This window comes from Chiloscyllium plagiosum, unplaced genomic scaffold, assembly GCF_037043375.1.
Source record: "Chiloscyllium plagiosum isolate Xiang-an unplaced genomic scaffold, Cpla_swu_hap1 HiC_scaffold_28, whole genome shotgun sequence".
Lineage (NCBI taxonomy): Eukaryota > Metazoa > Chordata > Chondrichthyes > Orectolobiformes > Hemiscylliidae > Chiloscyllium > Chiloscyllium plagiosum.
This window is the reverse complement of record NW_028270166.1, coordinates 42,472,796-42,495,212: the sequence shown is the minus strand read 5'-3', so window position 1 is coordinate 42,495,212 and position 22,417 is coordinate 42,472,796. Positions and strand designations below refer to the sequence as shown.

Sequence of the window (22,417 nt, the reverse complement as noted above, 5' to 3'; positions counted from 1 at the left end):
AAGAACTTTCATTTACATACTGCCTTTCATGACCTTAGATATCTCAAAGCATTTGTAAGCCAATAGCATACTTTGAAGTTTAGTCATTGTTGTTGGCCAAGAAATGCATCTGATAAACAGAAAGATAACCAGGTAATTTGCCTTAGCAATGTTAGCAATAAATGTTGGCCAGGATACTAAAATAATGCATTCACTCTTGGAGGCAAAACAAAGCCTTTACACAGGATTCTCTAATCCTTTTCCTTTTTCATGTGAACATTTGAATATTTCACCCAATCAAGAGGCCGGTGAACAAATATTAGAAAGATATGATTTGGCACAACAGTAACCACAATCTCTACACCCAAACAGTTTTATGGATCGGGCAGGGAGTGGAGCATAGAGATTGAGAAACTGGTGGGGTTGTGGGCACCAGGAGGCGAGGGAGGAAGAGAGGAAGGAAGACAGGGGATTACAGGTCTTAACCACATGCTCCCCTTTCCCACCCCACAACCTCAATCTCTCACTCCCCTCTCAATCTTGGTTGTGCACTCGCCATCACATCCAGTACCCAACTCCTGATTCACTCCCTTACAATCTCTTCATTGCTCCCTCAACCATTGTCCACCATCACGTTGCACAGCATTTTCTCCACTCGCCTGCAAACTTATTAACTCAGATGACATTACTGAAACCTTCAAGACATGGTATCATTTTATTGCTTTATCCTTGTATGTTTTGGTTTATCTTTCACTTTGGTTTTCAGACAGCAAATTCATTCACAGGATAACGACATCACTGGCTCAGTCAGTATTTCTTTTCCATCCCTAATTGCCTTTGAAAAGGTGATGGTGAGGGGATTGCTTGAACCGCTGCAGTCCTTATTGCGTAGGTACACCCACAGTACTGACAGGGAGGAAATCTCCACGATTTGGGCCAGCAACAGCAAAAGGGAAAGTGATACAGTTCCTAAGTTCGGATGCTGTGTGACATCAAGTGGTGGTGTTTCCATGCCGTTGTCCTTCTAAATGGTACAAGTTGCAGATCTGGACAGTGCTGCATTGCAATCATATTTTCTGCTGCCACCATACCTCAGTTGTGGAATGAATGAATGTTGAATGTACTAAATGGAGTGACAATTAAATGTGCTGCTTTGCTCTAAATAGTGATGAGCTCGAGTGTTGTTGGACCTGTACTCATGCAGGCAAGTGGAATATATTCTACCACACTCCTAACTTGTGCCTTTATGACAGTGGACAGACTGAGCAGTCAGGAGGTGAGTTAATCATCACAGAATTACAATCCTCTGACATGTCAGTTTCTGGCCAATGGTAACCCCTAGAATCCTGACAGAGGAGGATTTAACGGTGATAAAGTCCTTAAATCTCATGGAGTGGTAGCTGGATTTCCCTTTTGACAACAGATATTGCCTGGCACTTGGATTATGTGAATGTTATTTGCCACTCATCAGTTCAAGCTTGATTGGTGTCCAGATTTTGCGATATTTGGACATACACTGCACTGGTATCAGAGGAATTGCAAACAGTGCAAGAAAGCATTTGACATAGTCGCTCATGGTAGGCTGGTCTGAAAGGTTAAGTCACATGTAATCATGATGAGTTGGTAAATTGGATATCACATTGAACAGGAACCAAAAATGAACCAGCTACACAAATACTGCAACTACAAGAGCAAGTTAGGGACTGAGTGCATGGAGGAAAGTAGCATGCATTCCTAACTCACTAGATCTGTCCATCACCTAAGAGTGTCACAGAATCAAAGATTTATACAGCGTGGAAACAGACACATCAATTCAACACATTGCAATCTGACCTAGTCCTATTTGCCAGCATTTGACCCACATTCTTCCAAACCCTTTCTATTCATATACTCATCCAGATTCTTTTTAAATGCTGTAATTATACCTTCCTCCACCACTTCCTCTGGCATCTCATTGCATACATCCACCACCCTTTGTGTGAAAAAGTTGCCCCTCAGGTCCTTTTTAAATCTTTGTCCTCTAGTTTTGGATCCCCGACGCTAGGAAAACGACCTTGACTATACACTCTATCCATTCCCCTCAACTTCATAGATTTATACAATGTCACCCCTCAGCCTCCAATGCTCCAGGGAACAAAACCGTTAGCCTCTCCATATAGCTCAAGCCCTCCAATCCCTGCAAAATCCTTGTAAATCTTTTCCACAGCCTCTCAAGTTTAACAACATCCTTCCTATCGAAGGGTGATCAGAATTGCACGTAGTACTCCCAAAGTAGCTTTAACAATGTTCTGCACAGCCGCAACATACATCCCAACTCTTATACTCAGTATTATCACCAATGAAGGCAAGCATGCCAAATGCCTTCTACACCACCGTGTTTACCTACAACTCTACTTTTAAGGAACTATGCACCTGTACTCTTAGGTCTCTTTGTTCGGCATCACTCTCCAGGGCCTCACAATTAAGTGTATAAATGCTACCCTGGTTTGTCTTACCAAAATGTAACACGTCACATTTATCTAAATTCAACTCTGTCACTCCTCAACTCACTTGCTCATCTGATCAAGGTCCTGTTGCACTCTGAAATAACCTTCGCTGTCCACCTGCACAATCTACTTTGGTGTCATCTACAAATTTACTAACCATACCTGCTATATTTACATCAAAATCATTTATGTAAATGATGAAAGGTAGTGGACCCATCACCAATCCTTGCAACACACCATTGGACACAGGCCTCCAGTCTGTGCCACTACACTCTGCATCCTACCTTCAAGCCAAATTTGTATCCAAAATGGTTAGCTCTCCCAAGTGATCTAACCTTACTAACCAGTCTACCGTGTGGAACCTTGTCAAATGCTTTGCTGAAGTCCACGTAGCCAACGTTTGCCGCTCTGCCCTCAATTTTGTCAATTATTCATATCAAGTTAGTGAGACATGATTTCCCATGCACAAAGCCATGCTGACTATCCATAATCAGTCCATGTCTTTCCAAATGTATGCAAATTCTATCCCTCAGAATCCCCTCCAACAACTTACTTGTCACTGATGTATTTCATGTTCCCAACCATGCCCTAAATTCCTCTGCCTTATTAGTCAAGACTCTTGTATTGAGATAAATGCAATTTAATTTATCAGTTTTACCTCATTCTCTGCTGTGCTCTTGCCTACCTTGACTATTTAACTTACTCCCCAAATTTGTTATACCAGCCTCAGACTTACCTCTTTTCTTGCGATCTCTTAGGTTCAAAGTGCAGCTCATCTTCAAGAGTAAGGGATGAGCAATAAATACTGGCTTTGACAGTAACATCCACACATGAACTGATACCTTTTCCCCAAAAACAGTGCATTTCTCACAGTTCCTCATCCAATAAGGAAGCAACACGAATTAGTACTGGGAAATGACACACAGCAAGTATTGGAAAAGGAAAACATTATACTAGTTTAGAATAAATTTAATATCTAGCAAATCAATGTTAATTTGAAGTCTGTTTGACTTAGTATTAGTGTACTGACTGAACTGCACCACAGATTGGAGTCAGACAAGTGATATTATTAGGAGACCTTCAGTTGCAAAGCAGAATCAGTGAAACCAATCAGAATATTCACTGTGGAGCTTAACCTTTTATGAATTCCAAGAAAGCAAAGCACTGCAGTCAATTTTATACCTTCAATTCCTATGGGAGACCACCAGTAACCAGTAAACCTGTCAAATTCTTCTTGTATTACGAAAGTAGCTACTCCTGCAGATTTAGAATCTTCTATTACATTAGGCAAACCTGAAAAAGAGAACAATCTAGTCACAATGCAATCACTTGTGAAATTCAATATAAAGGAACATTAAGTCAAATGTTCTATGGGTGCCATTCTACAATGTTTGCTGCATCTTAACCATGGATAGATAAACTGGCTTTGCTTCAGTTTACAAATCATAACGTCTCAAAAACAAAATTCATAACCTGACATACATCAGGGCTTGTTTTAAGATACTATGCAAGTTTGAAAAGAACTCATCTATACAGTAGATCTATGCATCTGGGCTCTGCAGGCAACTCACTGGAATGGTTAGAATGTGGAACGCATAACAGATAACTGAGAAAATTGACAAAGGTAAATAAAAGGGAGAAAGTGAGGACTGCAGATGCTGAAGATCAGAATCAAGAGTGTGGTCCTGGATGGGCACAGCAGGTCAGGCAGCATCCAAAGAGCAGGAGAATCGATGTTTCGGACATAAGCCATCCATCAGGGGATAAATAAAGGGCAAGCCAGACAAATGATAGGAAGAATTGCGTGGCAGTACAGAACATGAAACTTGCTAGGAGACATAAATTTGAAGCTTTTCTCCTTGCACTCATCAGGAGTGAAATGCAAGAAACCAGATTGGCCCAACAAATTAGCACCCTATTCCCATGCTTTATAAACAGATATTTCTTTTTCAAGCCTAGCTGTTGCATCCAAGTCCTGATGAGGGCAACTTTGTGCCCCTTTTTGCAACAATAAAGGATATCTTGATAACATCAGATGAGGAAGAATTAGAGAAGTCTAATGTGAAGTAGAAAGATCAGCATGGACTGTTGGATCAACTGGTCTCTTTTCTCATCATCTCTTAGGTTCAAAGTGCACCTCAACTTCAAGAGCAAGGGATGAGCAATAAATACTGGCTATGACAGTAACATCCACACATGAACTAATATCTTTTCCCCAAAAACAGTGCATTTCTCTCAGTTACTTATCCAAAAAGGAAGCAACAGGATTTAGTACTGGGAAATGACGCACAGCAAATGCTGGAAAAGGAAAACATTATACTCATTTAGAATAAATTCAAAACCTAGCAAAACAATGTGAATTTGAAGTCAGCATGACTTTGCATTGGTGTACTGACTGAATTGCACCACAGATTGGAGTCAGACAAGTGACACTATTAAGAGACCTTCACTTTCAAAGCAGAATCAATGAAACCAATCAGGATATTCACTGTGGAGCTTAATCTATTATGAATTCCAGAAAACAAAGCACTGCAGCCAATTTCATACCTTCAATTCCAATGGGAGACCACCAGTAACCAGTAAACCTGTTGTGAATATTATGTTAATATTATAGCAATAACACATAGAGGCCTTCAAATCCATTAAACAGGCAAGACACTTGTTCTTGACCACCTAACCTGGAGGCTCCCTGCCTTCATTCCTGAAGGGCTTTTGCTCAAAACATCGATTTTCCTGCTCCTTGGATGCTGCCTGACCTGCTGTGCTTTTCCAGCATCTCTCTAATCTAGACCCTGCCTGCCTGAAAAATAATTTCATCAAAGCTATTTGTCTTGCACTGATCAGGACACGCACAAGAGTACAATGCAAAAACGAACATTTCCATAATGAATGAAAAGTGCGATAAAAATACAGTTTCCTATACTTTGGTATTCTTGCCAAAGTTCTGATACGTGCAACACAGAGCTTTAACAAAATGTGCTTTTTTTCAAACTATTCTGGTCCTGTACCAACAAACTGACTTTTAGTCACTTGGTATTGGAAATAAGATCAGCAAGTTGATAGTATTCCAGCATACTCTCAACAATGCTAACCACCACCGTCATGTCAGACTAGAAGTATGTGACACAGGGTCACACAGGAAGTTTAACTTTAATGTGTGAAGATTGTCGTCAACAATGCTTGAACCTGGAGCAGGAGAGAACAGAAATCTTGGTGCAAAAAAATTACAATTAGCCACCGTGCTCAAAATTGGCTTCAACATAATTGGCGATTTGTGGTAAATAACTGCGGTAGAACTTTAGCTTAATGTTCTGCTAGCAGTTGGTTTAAAGCAAATCTGCTTCAGCATAAACTGCTGCATGTTGTTGACAGGTTGAACTGGACAGCTTCTGGGATCAAAGTTGGCCTTGCAAAACCATTTCCAGAAGCACATCTCCAACATTAATAAAACAAAAAATGCACTGTTGATGCTGAAAGTTGGAAAAAAAAATAATGAAATGTTGATTAAACCCAGTAACTAAAATAGCACTGAAGAAGAAAAATGAGTAAGTTTATCGGGTTGATGTTCCTCCCTCACAGCTGTAGAAAGAAATAAGATTTCAAGCCAGTGGAAGCGGGAAGACGACAGGGAAAGAAAAAGGTCTGCGATAAGATGGAAGTCAAGAAAGGTTAAATAACAAAAGATTTCACGGCACAACAGCCAAAAAGAATGACAATGGATATAATAAAGAAACATTGCCTACATGAGATGCGAATTGCTTAATCATAAACATCAGAGTACAACATAAAGGGGTGCATGAAGATTGAATCCAGAAAAGACTTGTTGCTGACAACATTAACGCATTGTAACAGGCTTTTACTACCCAGTTGTAAACTGTCTTACCTTTATGGCAAAATGTTAATCGCTTCTCCTCACCAGACACAATGTTTACTATCCATAAGTCATTGTTATTTATAAATGAGATGAAGGATGGGTCTCCAGGACATATCTTAGGATCCATTCGAGGTCCTGAACAATTTGTTTTAATCTCTACTGGCTTCATTGGCGATATCTGTAAAACAGCAAAGATCTAGCTCATGAAGAAAAAGGAACGAATTGTATTCATTATACCAGGGAAAAATGGTGCTTGCCACAAGTTGAGCACAGACAGGAAGGAGCGAGTTGTTTACTTAATTAACAAGCCACACAAGATTACCAAATAACTTACAGTCCCTATTGGCCCATTTCACTTTGTTAGAGAAACGAACTGAAGTAAGATTTCATTTTTGTTCTACCTCCAACATTCTGCCCATCTCTTTCAAAAGGTCAAAATTAACTTGATCAAGTTTTGTTCTCAGTGTTTGAAACTGCATATTGAAGGTGACCACCGTATGTAGCTCCATTCCACTGTTGAGAAGGGGCTACTAAATATCGATGAGATGTCGTTATGACATCTCCTAAACCTATCAAATAAGAACTTTTCTCCTCTGTTGCACTGGCTTGCATGAGCCTAGACCTGGGGTGCTCCTTCAATGGTTTTCAACTTCAAAGTTAAATGCTCGCCATGTAAGACAGCAAGGAAGTTAATCTCAATTTTGAATTATTGCAGAATTGGTCTGTTAAGACATAGCTGTTCTCAACTATGCTTTCCACTGTCTTCAAGGGACCTACTTTCAACTCTAGTTCAATGAACCTGCAAAGTCTGCATTAATGGTATGCCATACTCTCACACGTCAAACAGTTACAATTTCATTTAGATACAGTAAGGCTCCTTCAAATAGTAACTTTTTAAAGATTGGTATTTTCCATACTAAATCTTACTTTGCTTTTAAAAACATACATGCTGAAGTCAAAATTTCTAAGGGCCTAAGATCAAAAAAAACTTTATTTTTAAACAAGGCCCCACTAGGGGGCCCAAGCTCCGAATCCCAAAACTTGAGGTGAATTGCCATTAATCAGCACAAAACTGCAGGCAATGCAAATACTGTTCATAGTGGAAACAACAGGCCAAGAACCTGACCACAGTAGCTACATTTATTTTGCACTTACATTAAAACCATTTGTCCCTCCATCCTTGCAAAAGAAAAGACTATTACTGGCTTGGAAGAGAAAAAGTCCACTATCCCTGTGATAGTCATATGAGGTAATTCCAAATGTGCCGAGGCGCTTCCTCTCACGCAGAAGCTCTTCCTCCCGTGAGTACATTCCGTGGTGTGGAGTCGCCTGTAAATAAACACAACAATAACCTTCAATTGTAACAATTTTTTGAAAGTTGATGAACAATTATTAGGAAAAGTATGATTTACTGGAACTACCCACACAATTCCAAAACCTGTTTTGTTGGCATGGGGGCCTGTAACGTATGTGCATATTCAAAACCACTGGCATGATTTGAAACGTGTATAAAATGCAAGTAATGGATTGAGTGATTTGAGAGGTTGTCAATAAATTCATTCTAGAGCTGGAAAAAGGGCAGTGGAGTGACCTTGGTACTAGACTAACAAAACAGATTACGAACTCCACAGGAAGTTGCAAACTGATTTTAATAAACCTGGTGGGCTGACATCAAGAGTATCAAATCGATCTGACCATCTTCAAAACCTAACTGATCTACTAATATCTCTGACTCCAGTACCACACTTCTCAATTAACTTTCAATTTTCTGTGAAGTGGCCTAGCAAGGTTGGTCAATAGCCCAGTGGGAAGGAAGGAGCACAAAGTTTGGTCTTGCCAGAGAACAAAAAAAAAATCCCTGGGCAGAGAGTATTTTTGTGTCATGTTTGTGAAGCGAGCAAGTGTACTGATCATGAGAAATTAAACTTAAATAAATATTTCATTAGTCTACCTGGCTGGCTACTGGCATACAACAGGAAATTTGTCAGCTCAGACAGTAATTCAAATAAAAGCAATGATTAAAAAATTGGGATAAAAAAAGCTCCGCCAACTAGAACCACAGGGACTGACAGATGTGATTTAACTGCTTTATCTAGCTCTTCAAAGCTACTGGATGTTATTTAGGTGTTGAACACCACCACATTCATCTGGCAGCTAAGCCATCAGAATAAACTAGAAAGATGTAGGTCCTCGAACAGGCGTTCAATAAAACATTATTACATGGAGTCTAGGCACAGTGTAAACTGTAACCTTCAATGTTATAATTATTCAAATCTTTACGTCCAGTAGTAATTTACTCTGCATCTGCTGTTCTCCAGCAAGCTAAGTATTTCCAAAAGCTACTTGAGGAAAGTTTTCTTTATCTCATTCTGGTAGATTGCTGACTGTGAATATAGGAGGTATAGTTAGTACATTTGCAGCATAGTGGACAGTGAAGAAGGTTACCTCAGAATACAATGGAATCTTGATCAGATGGGCCAATGGGGTGAGGAGTGACAGGTGGAGTTTAATTTAAATAAACGTGAGATGCTGTATTTTGGATAGGCAAATCAGGGCAAGACTTATAGACTTAATGGTAAAGTCCTAGGGAGTGTTGCTGAACAGAGACCTTGGAGTGCAGGTACATAGTCCCTTGAAAGTGGAGTCACAACTCGATAGGATAGTGAAGGTGGCGTTTAGTATGCTTTCCTTTATTGGTCAGAGCACTGAGTATAGAAGTTGGGAGGTCATGTTGCCGCTGCACAGGACATTAGTTAGGCCACTTTTCGAACAGTGTGTGCAATTCTGGTCTCCCTCCTATCGGAAGGATATTGTGAAACTTGCAAGGGTTCAGAAAAGATTTAAAAGGATGTTGTCAGGGTTGGAGGATTTGAGCTACAGGGAAAGGCTGACTAGGCTGGGGGTGTTTTCCCTGGAGCGTCAAAGGCTGAGGTAGAGGTTATAGAGGTTTATAAAATCATGAGGGGCATGGATAGGATAAATAGACAAAGTCTTTTCCCTGGGCAAGGGAGTCCAGAACTAGAGGGCAAAGGTTTCGGGTCAGAGGGAAAAATTTAAAAGGGACCTTAGGCGCAACTTTTTCATACTGAGGACGGTGCGTGTATGGAATGAGCTGCCAGAGGAAGTGGAGGAGTCTGGTTCAATGACAACATTTAAAAGGCATCTGGATGGATTTATGAATAGGAAGAGTTTAGAGGGATATGGACCAAATACTGACAAATGGATTGAACCCAAGGGTCTGTTTCTGTGCTTTGCTCTATGACTCTGTGACCATTTTTGTAATTTCTTTTCAATTCTGATTATTGTTAGCTTATATTTCTGCTCATTTGCAGCTGATTAGCAAATCATACCCAGTCAGTCATGATATGTTGCTATTTCGAACACAAAATTTGAAGTAACTTTGATGAAGGAATTGCAATGTAACACAAAAAAGTGTCTATGCCATTGAATGCATTAATATTGGCATTGCATATTTTGTTCAAACATGGAAAATAGCTGAACAAAGTCAAAATATTGCTTTAGTTATACAGATCAGACAGCACTTAAGTGTTTTGCTCACTACGATACCTTTAATCATTTGTTAAAGGGGAAGTTAAGAATGAACCTTGGAAGGAGAGATGAGGACAGTGGTAGTCTTCAAGACAACAAACAGGCTTGTAAATGGGCAGTCACATGATGGATGAGAATTAAAGCAGAATTATGGATTGTGAAGACCAAGAAACAACACAATTCTGCAGAGTGCAAGACCAGAGTGACCGTGGCATATTTTCAAATCACTGAAAGTTGCAGAGCACACTAAGAAATCAACTAATAAAGCAGAGGGGTTCCCAGACTTTGTAAAATTGCAAATAAAGGCAGGGAATACAAACTCAATGAAATTAAGATGATTTTTTATAAAGCACAGGTGCAGCTTCAAATGAAATAATGTATGCAATTTGGGGTCCCCATCTTTAGGAAGGATATGAATGCATAAAGAGAGGCAGCAGAAATGATGTACAGGAATGTTTCTAGGGGAGGAAGGACTTCAATTATGTTCTCTTTCAAGGTAAAATGTGGAGACTATAGGCGAGGAGAAAACTGCTTCCATTAGCACAGAGGTTGAGAAACAAAACACTCAGATTTAAGAATAGGAAATGGACCAAAGTGGATGAAAAAAATAATTTGTTAAACACAGTTAAGTAGTTAGGACTTTGAATATGTAGCCAATAGAGGAAAGAAATATTCAATTGTGGCTTTGATAAGATATTTGAATAAACATCTGAAAGTTAACACAGAGCAACAGAGAAAAAGCAGCAAGTGGGACTAGCACAGTCCAGTACTGACATGGACTAAAGGGCCATTTCCTTTGCCGTCAATCATTTTAAATTTCTCTGAGAAGAGAAAGAAAAAGAATTTCAGTTTTTACCTTGGCTTTGCATATATTTCTTTGTAATATAACACTACCATCATTATTAAACATTGTCTTCCTATCAGCCTAGCCAGAAAACTTGAGGGAAACTCCAAAAACATGTAGTACTGGTCTGAGACCTTACATTTTGGGTTCTACTTTCATTTAGTCATGACAGCAGCCAAGGCTGTTTGTCCCATTAAATAGATGTTAGCCTCATGTCATTTCACAGTACCCAATGAATTGCGATGATGAAACTTCATCCATCTACTCCACAGCAGATGAGAGTGGAGAATAAAATCACTGTACTATTATGCATTTCAAGATAAAAGTAGTTAGAGAACACAATTCTCACCTGGAAGTGATCAAGCATTTGTTTCCAAGACAGCAGCAAGAGAGAATCCTTTCGGACCTTTTTTGGGATTTCAGAGTACAACAGAGAGTTCTCTCTACTTCCGTAAGGCATCCCTACAGAAAAAGGCAGTTCCAACTGTTAATCAATGGCAATTTTACAATCTTACAACTTTTGAATCATAGAAAGATTACAGCACAAAGATAGACCATTTAGCCAACCTGATCTGTGCCAGATGAACCAACTAGCTGCCTAATCTAGTCTCACTTGCAGGTCCATAACTTGCAGGTTACAATGCTTCAGCTGCAGATCTAGCACTCATAGAATGAGAGTCATACAGCATCGAAACAGTCCCTTCCATCCAACCAGTCTATGCAGACCATATACCCCAAATTAAACCCATTCCATCAGCCTGTGCTTTGGCCCATATCCCTTCAAACTTTTCCTATACTTTTAAACATAGTAACTGTACTTGTATCCACCAATGTCTCTGGCAGCTCATTCCACACAAGAACCACACTGTGTAAAAATGCTGCCCCTCATATCCTTTTTAAAATCTTTCTACACTCCCCTTAGAAATATGCCCCCTAGTTTTGAATTCCCCAACGCCAGGGAAAAGACCCTAGTCATTCACCTTATCTATGCCTTGCATGATTTTATAGACTTCAATAAGGCCACCCCTCAACCTCCAACGCTCCAGTGAAAGAAGTCCCTGTCTTTCCAGTCTATTTTTATATCTCAAAGACATGACTGATGTTGAGATCAAGGATGAGTGTGCAAAGACTCTAGAGAATGTCAATATATTGAAGGTGGTGGTTTTGGGCACCCTAATTGCATAAAGATAGACAAATCCCCAAAGCCAAATGGGATCTATCTGAGGTTACTGTGATAGGCAAGGGAAGAAACAGCTGGGGCACTAGCAAATATCTTCAGATCCTCTTTGACCACAGGTGACGTTCTAGAGGACTGGAGATTAGCCAATGTTGCTTCCTTGTTTGAGAAAGGAAGCAAGGATAATTCAGGAAATTATTGGCCAGTGAGCTGGACTACTGTGGTGGGGCAGCTCTTGAAGATGATACTGAGGGACAAGATATATGCACATTGGAAAGAAATGGACTAGCACGTGACAGGCAGCATGGCTTTGTTGGGGGAAGGTCATATCTTACCAACCTGATTGAATTCTTTGAAGAGGTGATAAGGATAATGGATGAGGGAAGGGCTATGGATGTACTTTATACGGACTTTACTATGGTATTTAACAAAGTTTCACATGGTAGATTAGTACAAAAGCTAAAATCACATGGGATTTGGGGTGGGTTGGTTACATGGATACAAAATTGACTTGGTCAAAGAAGAAAGAGGATAGCAGTGGAAGGGTGTTCTTCAGAACGGAGACGGGTATTAGTGGTGTTCCATAGGGATCAGTTCGAGGTCCACTGTTGTTTGTAGCATATATAATTGATCTGAAGGAAAATTTGGGTGGTCTGATTAGTAAGTTTGCAGATGACACCAAGATTGGTAGAGTTGCTGATAGTTGCTGACGATTGTGAAAGGATATAACGGGATACAGATAGATGGGCAACTTGAGCACAGAAATGGCAGATGAGTTTAATCCAGACAAATATGATGGGATGCATTTTGGAGCATCAAATTTAGGTATAAATTATACTGTAAATGTCAGAACCCTTAACACACAGACAGATCTGGGCGTGCAGGTCCCCAGTTCACTGAAAGTGGCAAAACAGGTGACCAAGGTGATTAAGGAGGCATATGGCATGTTTACTTCATCAGCCGTACAAGAGATGGCAAACAATGTTGCAGCTACATAAAACCCTAGCTCGGCTGCATTTGGATTATTGCACGTGGTTTTGGTCACCACACTATAAGCAGCACATGGAAGCTTTGGAGAGTGCAGAGAAGGTTCACCAGGATGTTGCCTAGTCTCAAGGGCACTGGCTATGACAAAAGTTTAAAGTGACTAGGATTGTCTTCACTGAAAAGACACTGGCTGAGAGGAGACCTGATAGATGTCTACAAACCTATGAGAGGCATAGATAGAGTTGATACTCAGAGGCTTTTTCCCAGGGATGAAGTTTCAATTACAAGGGGGTACAGGTTCAAGGGGAGAGGGGGTAAGTTTAAGGGAACTGTGTGAGGGATGTTTTCACGTAGAGAGTAGTAAGAGCCTGGAGCGCACTGCTATAAGAGGTGGTGGAAGCAGGCACATTGGCAACATTTAAGAGGCATCTGGATGGTTACATGCACAGGGAGGGAACAGTGGAATACAGACCAATTAAGAGCACAAGCTTTGTTTTTTAGTTAGGGCATGATGATTGGCACAGGTTTGGAGGGCTGAAGGGCCTGTTCATGTGCTGTACTTCTCGTTGTTCCTTATTAAGACCTATCCTTGTGTGAATTACCAAAATGCAATACCTCACATTTATCCCAAATAAATTCCATCTGCCACTCCTCAGCTCAATGACCCAATTAATCAAGATCTCTTTATAATCTTAGACAACTTTCTTCATTGCCCACTATACCACCAAATTTTGTGCCATCTCCTTTTAAATGAGTTGGGTTTCCACCTCAACCACCAAACTGGATAGTGACAACTATCAGCCTCTGGGTGAATAAGATACCATATATATCCTTCTACTGATCATTTCAATCCGTGGCCTGGTAAATAACCTCTCCACTAGGGTAAACAGGTCTTGGCAAGATTGTAACAACTAGTAACTAAAGTCAGATCTTTGTGCTATGTTTCACAGAAGGGTCTGTCTCTTATCGGTCATTTAAATGATCAACTCAGTTCACTTTCTAACAGCGCTCGAAACAAGTTAGAAAACAGAAAATCAAGAGAAAATTAGAAAGATCTCTGTTACTTAAACGGCAATCATCTGTTACTTATCCAGTCTTCCTAACTTATTTTAATGCTTTAAAATTTCACTTCAAGGAGTTAAAAGACTAAGTAGGAACTTAGCATTCAATATATTTACTCAAAATTTAAATTGACATTTTCAAACTAAGAGTCAACTATGAAATGAACACCTTAGTCTTAAGAGGAAAATTTAGAAATGGGTATGAGAACTGAAATTATGATTCCCACAAAACAGAATATTTTTGTTCCTCACCTACTATTGAATCATGCCAGATTTGTTCACACTGATGGGTGTCGTGGTCAAACTGTTCCAGAGTAGTCATCTAGTATATAGTAACTACCTCAGTCAGCTTTCAGGTGAACAAGCACTGAAGTGAATAGTTCTCTTTGCAGCAAGTCAGTCTTTCCATTTAAAATTACTGGAGAGAAGTTCTAACACAATACTGGATAGGAACGAGGGTCAATTTAACGATTGATAACAAGCCACAAAAACATTTTTTCTGCCTTTTGCAACGTTATTGCAAGCTCTTGACTCAGCCAGTCAGCCAAACTTGACATTTTAATTCCAAGAATACACATATAGCACTTGAGGTCATCCAACCCGTCATACCCATTGTGCTCTTTGGAAATACATGGGAACAGAGAAAGAGGACACATATGACCATTTGGCCCATCAAAATTGCTCCACCATTCAAATAGATAATGGCTGACCATCTTCCTCTACATCTTTACCCCCAATATGCATTTTGCTTGAGGTCATTAGTCTCTAATTTTTCAATTTCTGTCTTGAACATACAGGTCATTCGGCTATAATGTGCGTTTGTTAACATGAATTCGCAATAACATGATTGATGAATTGGAGACACTGTCTCTAAAGCACAAAGTTCTAAAGCATGTATTAGTTATAACATGATTCCGGTCCCATTAGTTTAAATTTGCTGCTATTACATGATTTTCTTATAACACAGGATTGCACAAGAACAGAACTACCATGTTATAGCAGAACAGATTGTAATCAATGACTATGTTTCCCACTGATCTCTAGGTAGACAATTACAAAGATTGGTCACATTTGGGACAAGAATTTCCCCCTCATCTCAATCTCTAATGGCCTGCTCCTTATTCAGTTTCTGTCCATGAAACTCAGCAGCTTGGGCAAGCATCCCATTCACATGTATCCCGTCGCACCCTGTAATAGGCATCTAGTTGCTCCATTCCCTGGATCTTGTGTTATAGCCCCATGAATTTATATTTGAAAAGGGAAAATGTAATTCTCTGCCGTAAATGTTATTACTGAACTGGCTTCCACCAACCTTTTGAATTAGAATCCCTACACTGTGGAAACAGGTCCTTCGGCCCAACAAGTCCACACTTACCCTCTGAAGACCCATTCCCCGGTATTCACCTCTGCCTCATTCACCTAACGGGCAATTTAGCACGGCCAATTCACCTAACCTGCATATCTTAGGTGGGAGGAAACTGGACCATCCGGAGGAAACCACGCAGACACAGGGAGAAACTCCACACAGACAGACAGTCACCCAAGGCTGGAATCAAACCCGGGTCCCTGGTGCTGTGAGGCAGCAGTACTAACCACTGAGCCACCGTGCCGCATTGCACGCTAGTAAGGATCACTAGTATCCTTATGTACAGAGGAGAGAGGAAGCACATCATCTTGACTGGGGCAACATATCCATCCTGGGACAAGCCAAACAGAGAGACACACGAGAATTTCTAGACGAATGACATTCCAACCGGGACTCTATCAACAAACACATTGATTTGGACGCCATCTACCACCCTCTAAGAAAAAGCCGGAATTGACATCACCAACCCAAGGAAGCCTAAACACATACATAGAAAGTGGGACATAACACCAGCGCTTCATCAAAGGCTCACTGATGATGTTACCTAGTATGGTACTGAAACATCTGAAAACGAACCTTTCAGCTTAGCGAGCAAACTTTATTTCAATACTTGTTAAATTATGAATTTTGCCCTTTTCTTAATTTGGAAGAAAATTCCAACAAAACCACTTCAAGCTAATTTCAACTGAGATTCCTAAAATCAAAATGAGACAAGTTTCCTCTCATTGTACTTCTATAAATAACAATACAATCACCTCCTTGAAAATGGTGAAGTCAATTTATCTCGCAATCTTTCCTTAAGCTGTCTAATGCTCTTATTGGCTCCAATTTCAACTGTTTCCAGTATATTAGATATTTCCTTTATACTTTGCTGAATACAGTACTTGAAGTGAATATTTGAGCATGCCTTTATAGTCTGAACCCTTATGTGCATGCAATTTGATATTCTATTATCAATGACTACTCACCCAAGTAATAGACACGATGCGAGTGGTGCCCAGACTCATCGTTTTTTGGAATGAATTGGAAATCATGAGGTGCTTTGTTAATGATAATGCCAGGATACTTCCTGCTGCTGTGGATTATCTCTCTCAATCCATCCCATGTGTGCTTCTCAACGTAGAATGGGGAGGGTGCATCCTCCATATCCACCACTTCTGCGCTTTCAGACAGTGCTTCCACGGTAGCCATCTCTTCAGGCCTTGCTACACAGCTGCAGCAAATAAAAATATCCTCTCTCAATGTGAGATACATAACGATTGCCACAAATGCAGAAACAAAGGAGAAATTTACATAGAGTTGCTATACAGGGTCCTCCATGCTGCTTGCAGTGATAGCAGCAAAAACTAATTGTGTTTCTATTTTGTACAACATGTGAACAATGGAACTAACAATCAGGTATTTGCAGTGATCGTTAAAACTGACTTTTCTGAGGTTATACAAATACTTTATCTTGAATGAAAGTCTAGAGGGGTTAGAAAAGCGGAAAATCCTGGTCAGTAACGTGAATGGGCAAATCTTGGAACCACAAGACAACCACCACTCACTCAACATTATTGTGTGACCCATGAAATTTCTGGTTAAATCTTATTGTCAAGGGTAGCAGTATCTCAAAGCATAGTCACAATTCAATATGAATCAATAATCTCTCTTCAGCCAGTTAGTTAGACTGTTTGTCAGAATCTTGGAAAATTTGTGACTCAGAATATAAAAAATGCTAATTAAAGATAGTTATGAAAAAAAGGATATAAGAGCCTGACAGTCCAACATGTTAAACTAAAGACAAACTAGAGTCTAAGAAGTACCAGCGAAGGAAAATACTTTGCAAACTTTTCCCAACATCAGCATGCATTTATATTGCACCTTTAATAAAATGTCTCAAGTTGCTTCACTGAAGCATTTTGAAATAATATGAATTCAGAGTATGCCCAGACACTTTTCAGATAATAAAGCACTTGTGAACTGCAGTCACTGTTGTAACATGAAAATTAAATAGTCAATTTGGGCACAGAAAGAGGTTCTAAATAGCAATGAGACAAAGAATACAATAATCAGCTTTTTAAAAAAATGATTGAGTGACAGATAAATCACAGCCAGGATCTCATACGAACCCACTTATTCTACAAATACTAATATAAGATCTTTTACATTCAAACAAAAGCAAAGATGCAACTTGTGATTTGCCATCCAGTAACATAGCACTCCCTCAGTGCTGTAATGAAATATGTGCCTAGATCAAATCTCTGGAATGTTCTGGCTCAGAGGCTGACATCTTCAAAAGATAGACAGGAATAAATCAACCTACTGGAAAGGAGAGAAAAGCATTCATGCCAATGCACAATGTCTGCCTGGACTATATTTAGAAATGAAGCATGTAGCTAACTTCCATCAGTTTACCAGATCAAAGTTTATACTGGCTATTTCCTACACAAAGACAACTAACCAGATCAAAGAACAAAGAAAATTTATAGCCCAGGAACAGGCCCTTCGGCCCTCCAAGCTTGAGCCAATTCAAATCTACTATCTAAACCTGTCGCCCAATTCCTTAGCATCTGTATCCCTCTGCTCCCCACCTACTCATGCATCTGTCCAGACGCATCTTAATAAATCTAGCGTGTCTGCCTCTACCACGTCTGTCGGCAACGCGTTCCAGACACCCACCACACTCTAAATTACTTGCCGCATGTATCCCCCTCAAACTTTTCACCTCTCACCTTGAAAACATGACCTCTTGTTATTGAATCCTTCACCCTGGGAAAAAGCTCATTTCTACGTAGCTTGTCCATAACCTTGATGATTTTCTCGACCTCAATCAGGTCCCCCCCAATCTCCTTTTTTCTAATGAAAACAAACTGACGTCTCTTCACAGCTAGCACCTTTCATACCAGGCAACATCCTCTTAAACCTTCTGTCCACCCTCTCCAAAGCATCCACATCCTTTTGGTAATGTGGCAACCAGAACTGTGGCCAATCCTGGGAGAAAAATCAAACTACTGAAGGTGGACATGCAGAAACTGACCAGCTTACAAATATATAGTAAGCACAGTGAGTAAAGTTAGGAACTGGGGTCTTTAATAAATTAAAACATAAGAACCAAGCAATTTCTCAGATTCCCCAGTCAGTCTTGTGCTTTCAGTTAAAAATGGGGTGACACGGTGGCTCAATGGTTAGCACTGCTGCCTCACAGCACCAGGGTCCCAGGTTCAATTCCAGCCTCGGGTGACTATCTTTATGGAGTTTGCACATTCTCCCAGTGTCTGCGTGGGTTTCCTCCCACAATCCAAAGATGCGCACGTCAAGTGAATTGACCATGCTAAATTGCCCATGGTGTAGGTGTATTGGTCAAAGGGAGGTGGGTCTGGGTGAGTTACTCTTCAGAGGGTTGGTGTGGACTAGTTGGACCGAAGGGCCTGTTTCCACACTGATGGGAATCTCATCTAAAAAAAATAAGCATTACATAAAAATGTTTTTTTTTTGGTGGTGGAAACAAGATTTTTACAAGTTGCCCTTTTATAAATGTACCTAGCTTGCAACTTTCTATCAATGTACTCAAATCTGCTGTGTTTGTAATGTGTCTTGGCCCTTTACTCATTAGTGACCCATCTCCTGCTGCCCTGGCAGCATAGTGGCACAGTGGTGAACACTGCTGTCTCACTGCACCTGGGACCCGGGTTTGATTCGCGCCTCGGCTGACTGTCTTTGTGGAGTTTGCACATTCTCCCTGTGTCTGCGTGGGTTTCTTCCCACAATCCAAAGATGTGCAGGTCAGGTGAATTGGCCATGCTAAATTGCCCATAGTGTTAGGTGCATTAGTCATGGGTAAATATAGGATAGGGAAATGGGCCTGGGTGGGTTACTCTTCGGAGGGTCGGTGTGGACTTGTTGGACGGAAGGAGATTCTAATCTAATCTAACCCTCCAACCCTTTCACCTTGAAATGTTACACAAACCACACTGACAGTCACCTGATCGATGTTTCATTCAGCGATTCAGATGATTGTCACCTTTCTCAAGCACTTTCCTATAAAAGTCAACATTTAAACAGAGATAAGAACCTCCATCCCTCAGATTGAAAAGGAAGTAAACTTTGCAATTAAAGATAGCATTGTATTATTTTAGTTTTAAACGCGACTACAAGATAAGACAAAAGCTCAACTTGGAAACCATCAGTCTGCGCAAGAAATCTCTTTTCCCTTCTCAATTCTTGCCCATTTGCAAAAATACTTTTTTTACTGTTGTGATATTGTCATAGATGTCAGAAGCCCACCAATACTGCATGGAAATAGTTGTTCATCCAGAGAATATTAACTCATCTTCCTTATGTTGCACGCAGATAATTTGAGATCTAGAGTTGCTAACCTAGTTTGTCCATTCAAGAACAATGCTTAATCTACCCTACCCTTAAGGGCACTACTTACGTACTTTCTGTGGAAATCCAAGTCATGTCATTTGCTTGTAAATTTATGAGAGCAATCACAGGTGTAAATTTCAGGTTAATGCTTCTATAATGAAGTTTGACACATCTACCAGGAGTATGATGGATGTCTCCTAGATGCAAAATAGTTCATAGTATAAATAGATATCAACAAATTTCCTATAAATACTGCTTACTATTGCAACAAGTTGGATTACTTTAAAAAAGGGGAAAAAAAGCATACCATATAAAAGACAATATTTACTGCCAACATAGTTCAGCAAACACTGGTTGAATCTATAGACATTAAGGAGCAGTTGCAGGCATACCGACGTCAACATCTGAGGTCTCTGCTCCTTTGTATTTTTTTTTTAAAATACACCATGCAAATTTGCTGGTGGTGAAGGAAATACATACTTAATATAGTTACTATTTTCATGTTTTACTTGTTCTGGCTCACGTTTGTCAGCAAGAAACACAGGAATGCGAATCTGAATTACCTTATTCCTGTTCATAATCCTGAGATGTTGAGGCCAATAGTTGCACATTGATTGCTAATCTATTGTGCTTAATTAACACAATATACACCAGAGATTAATTTCTCTTAAATTTATCAGAACAAATCCTCTATAATATCTTTATCCACTGATGTTGAACACTGACCCCACTCTGCGAAAAGCTGTCAAACAGTTTCATGCCCATCGAGCCACTAAAGCATTGAAATGCTCAGATAAATTTGTGATCAGAATCAATGCAAATTGATTGAGATGAACAACAGCAATTATTTTTATTTTTGTGCATTAGTGTCAAGTGAAAGTGGAGTCACTGTGCTTGTCAGTGTCATGTTAAGTTTGGCTCCAAAGCTGGATTTGGACCACACTTCCACTGTGACTGTAGTGTTAACGTAAAACAAAATCACATCCCATTGCCTCGTTCTAGATATAAATGTAAAACACTGGTCACACTTACCTAAAATCAATGGCACAAAAGAACATCAGATATAACAAAATGGCCATCACAGAAAAATAATTAGTTGCCCTTTCCGGTACTGACCCACAGTTCACCCATATCAATAGTGGTTCAGTTAAAAAAAAACTTAAACGAGAAAATGCTGGTTACTGTTACATACCTCCCCAAACACTACAACAGTGACTACACTTCCAAAGTACTTCATTGTCTGTAAAATGCTTTCAAACATGCTGTGGTCACAAAAGTTGTAATACAAATGCAAGTTTGTCCTTTACAACCACACAGCCCCTTTAATCTGCTTTTTGACAGTGGTCTACTAACAACCTCTGAATTATCATCAGTTGAAAATGGAATTTAATGTTAAAACGTTTGAATCAAATAACCTCAAATTAAGTGAACTGCATGACATATTTAAAGGTTGTGTGTTACTGTAACCAAACTATTCCATGACTTGGAGATGCCGGTGTTGGACTGGGGCGTACAAAGTTAAAATCACACAACACCAGGTTATAGTCCAATAGGGTTAATTAGAAGCACCAGCTTTCGGAGCGACGCTCCTTCATCCACAAGCACCTGATGAAGGAGCGGCGCTCTGAACGTTAGTGCTTCCAATTAAACCTGTTGGACTATAACCTGGTGTTGTGTGATTTCAAACTATTCCAATGAGAAATGGAACTAGAAAGACAGCATCTTTTCAACTTCTCAGCAACATGTGCCCAGTGAGCTTAGCTCAGCTAGGGCAAGCAATAAGGAAGATACAGAGACTTGAGAATTATTGTGATTAAGTCATTGTTGAGGCAGTGGTTGCATATTAAACAAAAGCAGAGGTTAATTGCAGCATTTAAAATCCTCAGGTAAATGTCTATCTCTATTTCTGCTTCAATCAAATCTTCCAAGCTGTAGGAGAACAAGTGAGCAGATGGGGCAAAAGAAACCTAGTCAATGGTCTGCTTAGCGAACACCCACAACTTCTCCTTACGTGCTTCCTATTTTGGTTGCATACCACTAGCTGGCCCGAATGGTTTTTTTCAGATTACAGGTCGTTTTGGGATAATGCGTATTTCAGTAGTGCGATTTGGCTATAATGTTGCTGAAGAATTAGGGAATGGTATTTTCGAGAACGCTTACCTCCATTGGCAATAGCGCGATCCGAGCAGGGATTGGTTCACACACTTCGTTCTGCGCAAACATGATGTTGGGGTCGGTCTTTGTGCCATACTGCGCATGCGCTGATGTCAGCTGCTGACAGAGCAGCTTTCTGTGAGGTATCGTACAGAGAGCAGCTTTCTTACTTTTTTTAAATGTACTGTCATATTCACTTTTGTTTCATCAATAAATATGATTTCAACCTTCATTCAGGCTGTGCTATACTTTGTGCTAGACCTTTGGAGGATTTTTGAGCGATCCTGAGAGATATTTTTTGCTGGTCTGCCGCTAACCCCACTTTTCCCATAGGGCCCAATATTTCTATTAAGCGACTTTCTATTAAGTGAGGTTTTGCTGGAACACAATTACAGCGTTATAGGAAAACTACCTGTAATAGAATAGAAAGCATGAGGCCAGACAAGGCTAGAGTGATACATTGGTAAAGATTTCTTTAGACCTCCTGCATATCAAGTGATTGACAACCCCTATTATCAATGCAATGTGGCATATAAACACATGAATTGAAGCAAGTATGCTTTCATTATTACCAGTTGCAGAGGAGCTAA

The 22,417-nt window shown here is 40.0% G+C and overlaps 1 protein-coding gene across 7 annotated transcripts in view; it reads right to left on the bottom strand.

Moving 5' to 3' along the window:
• The window catches only part of dpp9 (dipeptidyl-peptidase 9), a 107,265-nt gene that overhangs the window by 40,215 nt on the left and 44,633 nt on the right, over positions 1 to 22,417 (bottom strand). For 4 of the 7 annotated variants that reach the window (XM_087976153.1, XM_043720896.2, XM_087976149.1 and 1 more), the window contains 5 exons: positions 16,292 to 16,536; positions 11,082 to 11,194; positions 7,495 to 7,668; positions 6,349 to 6,517; positions 3,648 to 3,758 (listed from right to left, as the gene is read on the bottom strand). In XM_087976153.1, the coding sequence (XP_087832279.1) occupies positions 3,648 to 3,758; positions 6,349 to 6,517; positions 7,495 to 7,668; positions 11,082 to 11,194; positions 16,292 to 16,514 (790 nt within the window). In that variant the 5' untranslated portion in view covers positions 16,515 to 16,536. Of the gene's footprint in view, positions 1 to 3,647; positions 3,759 to 6,348; positions 6,518 to 7,494; positions 7,669 to 11,081; positions 11,195 to 16,291; positions 16,537 to 19,740; positions 19,871 to 22,417 lie in introns of all 7 variants that reach the window. The other 3 variants (XM_087976151.1, XM_087976150.1, XM_087976152.1) reach the window with 2 other exon arrangements.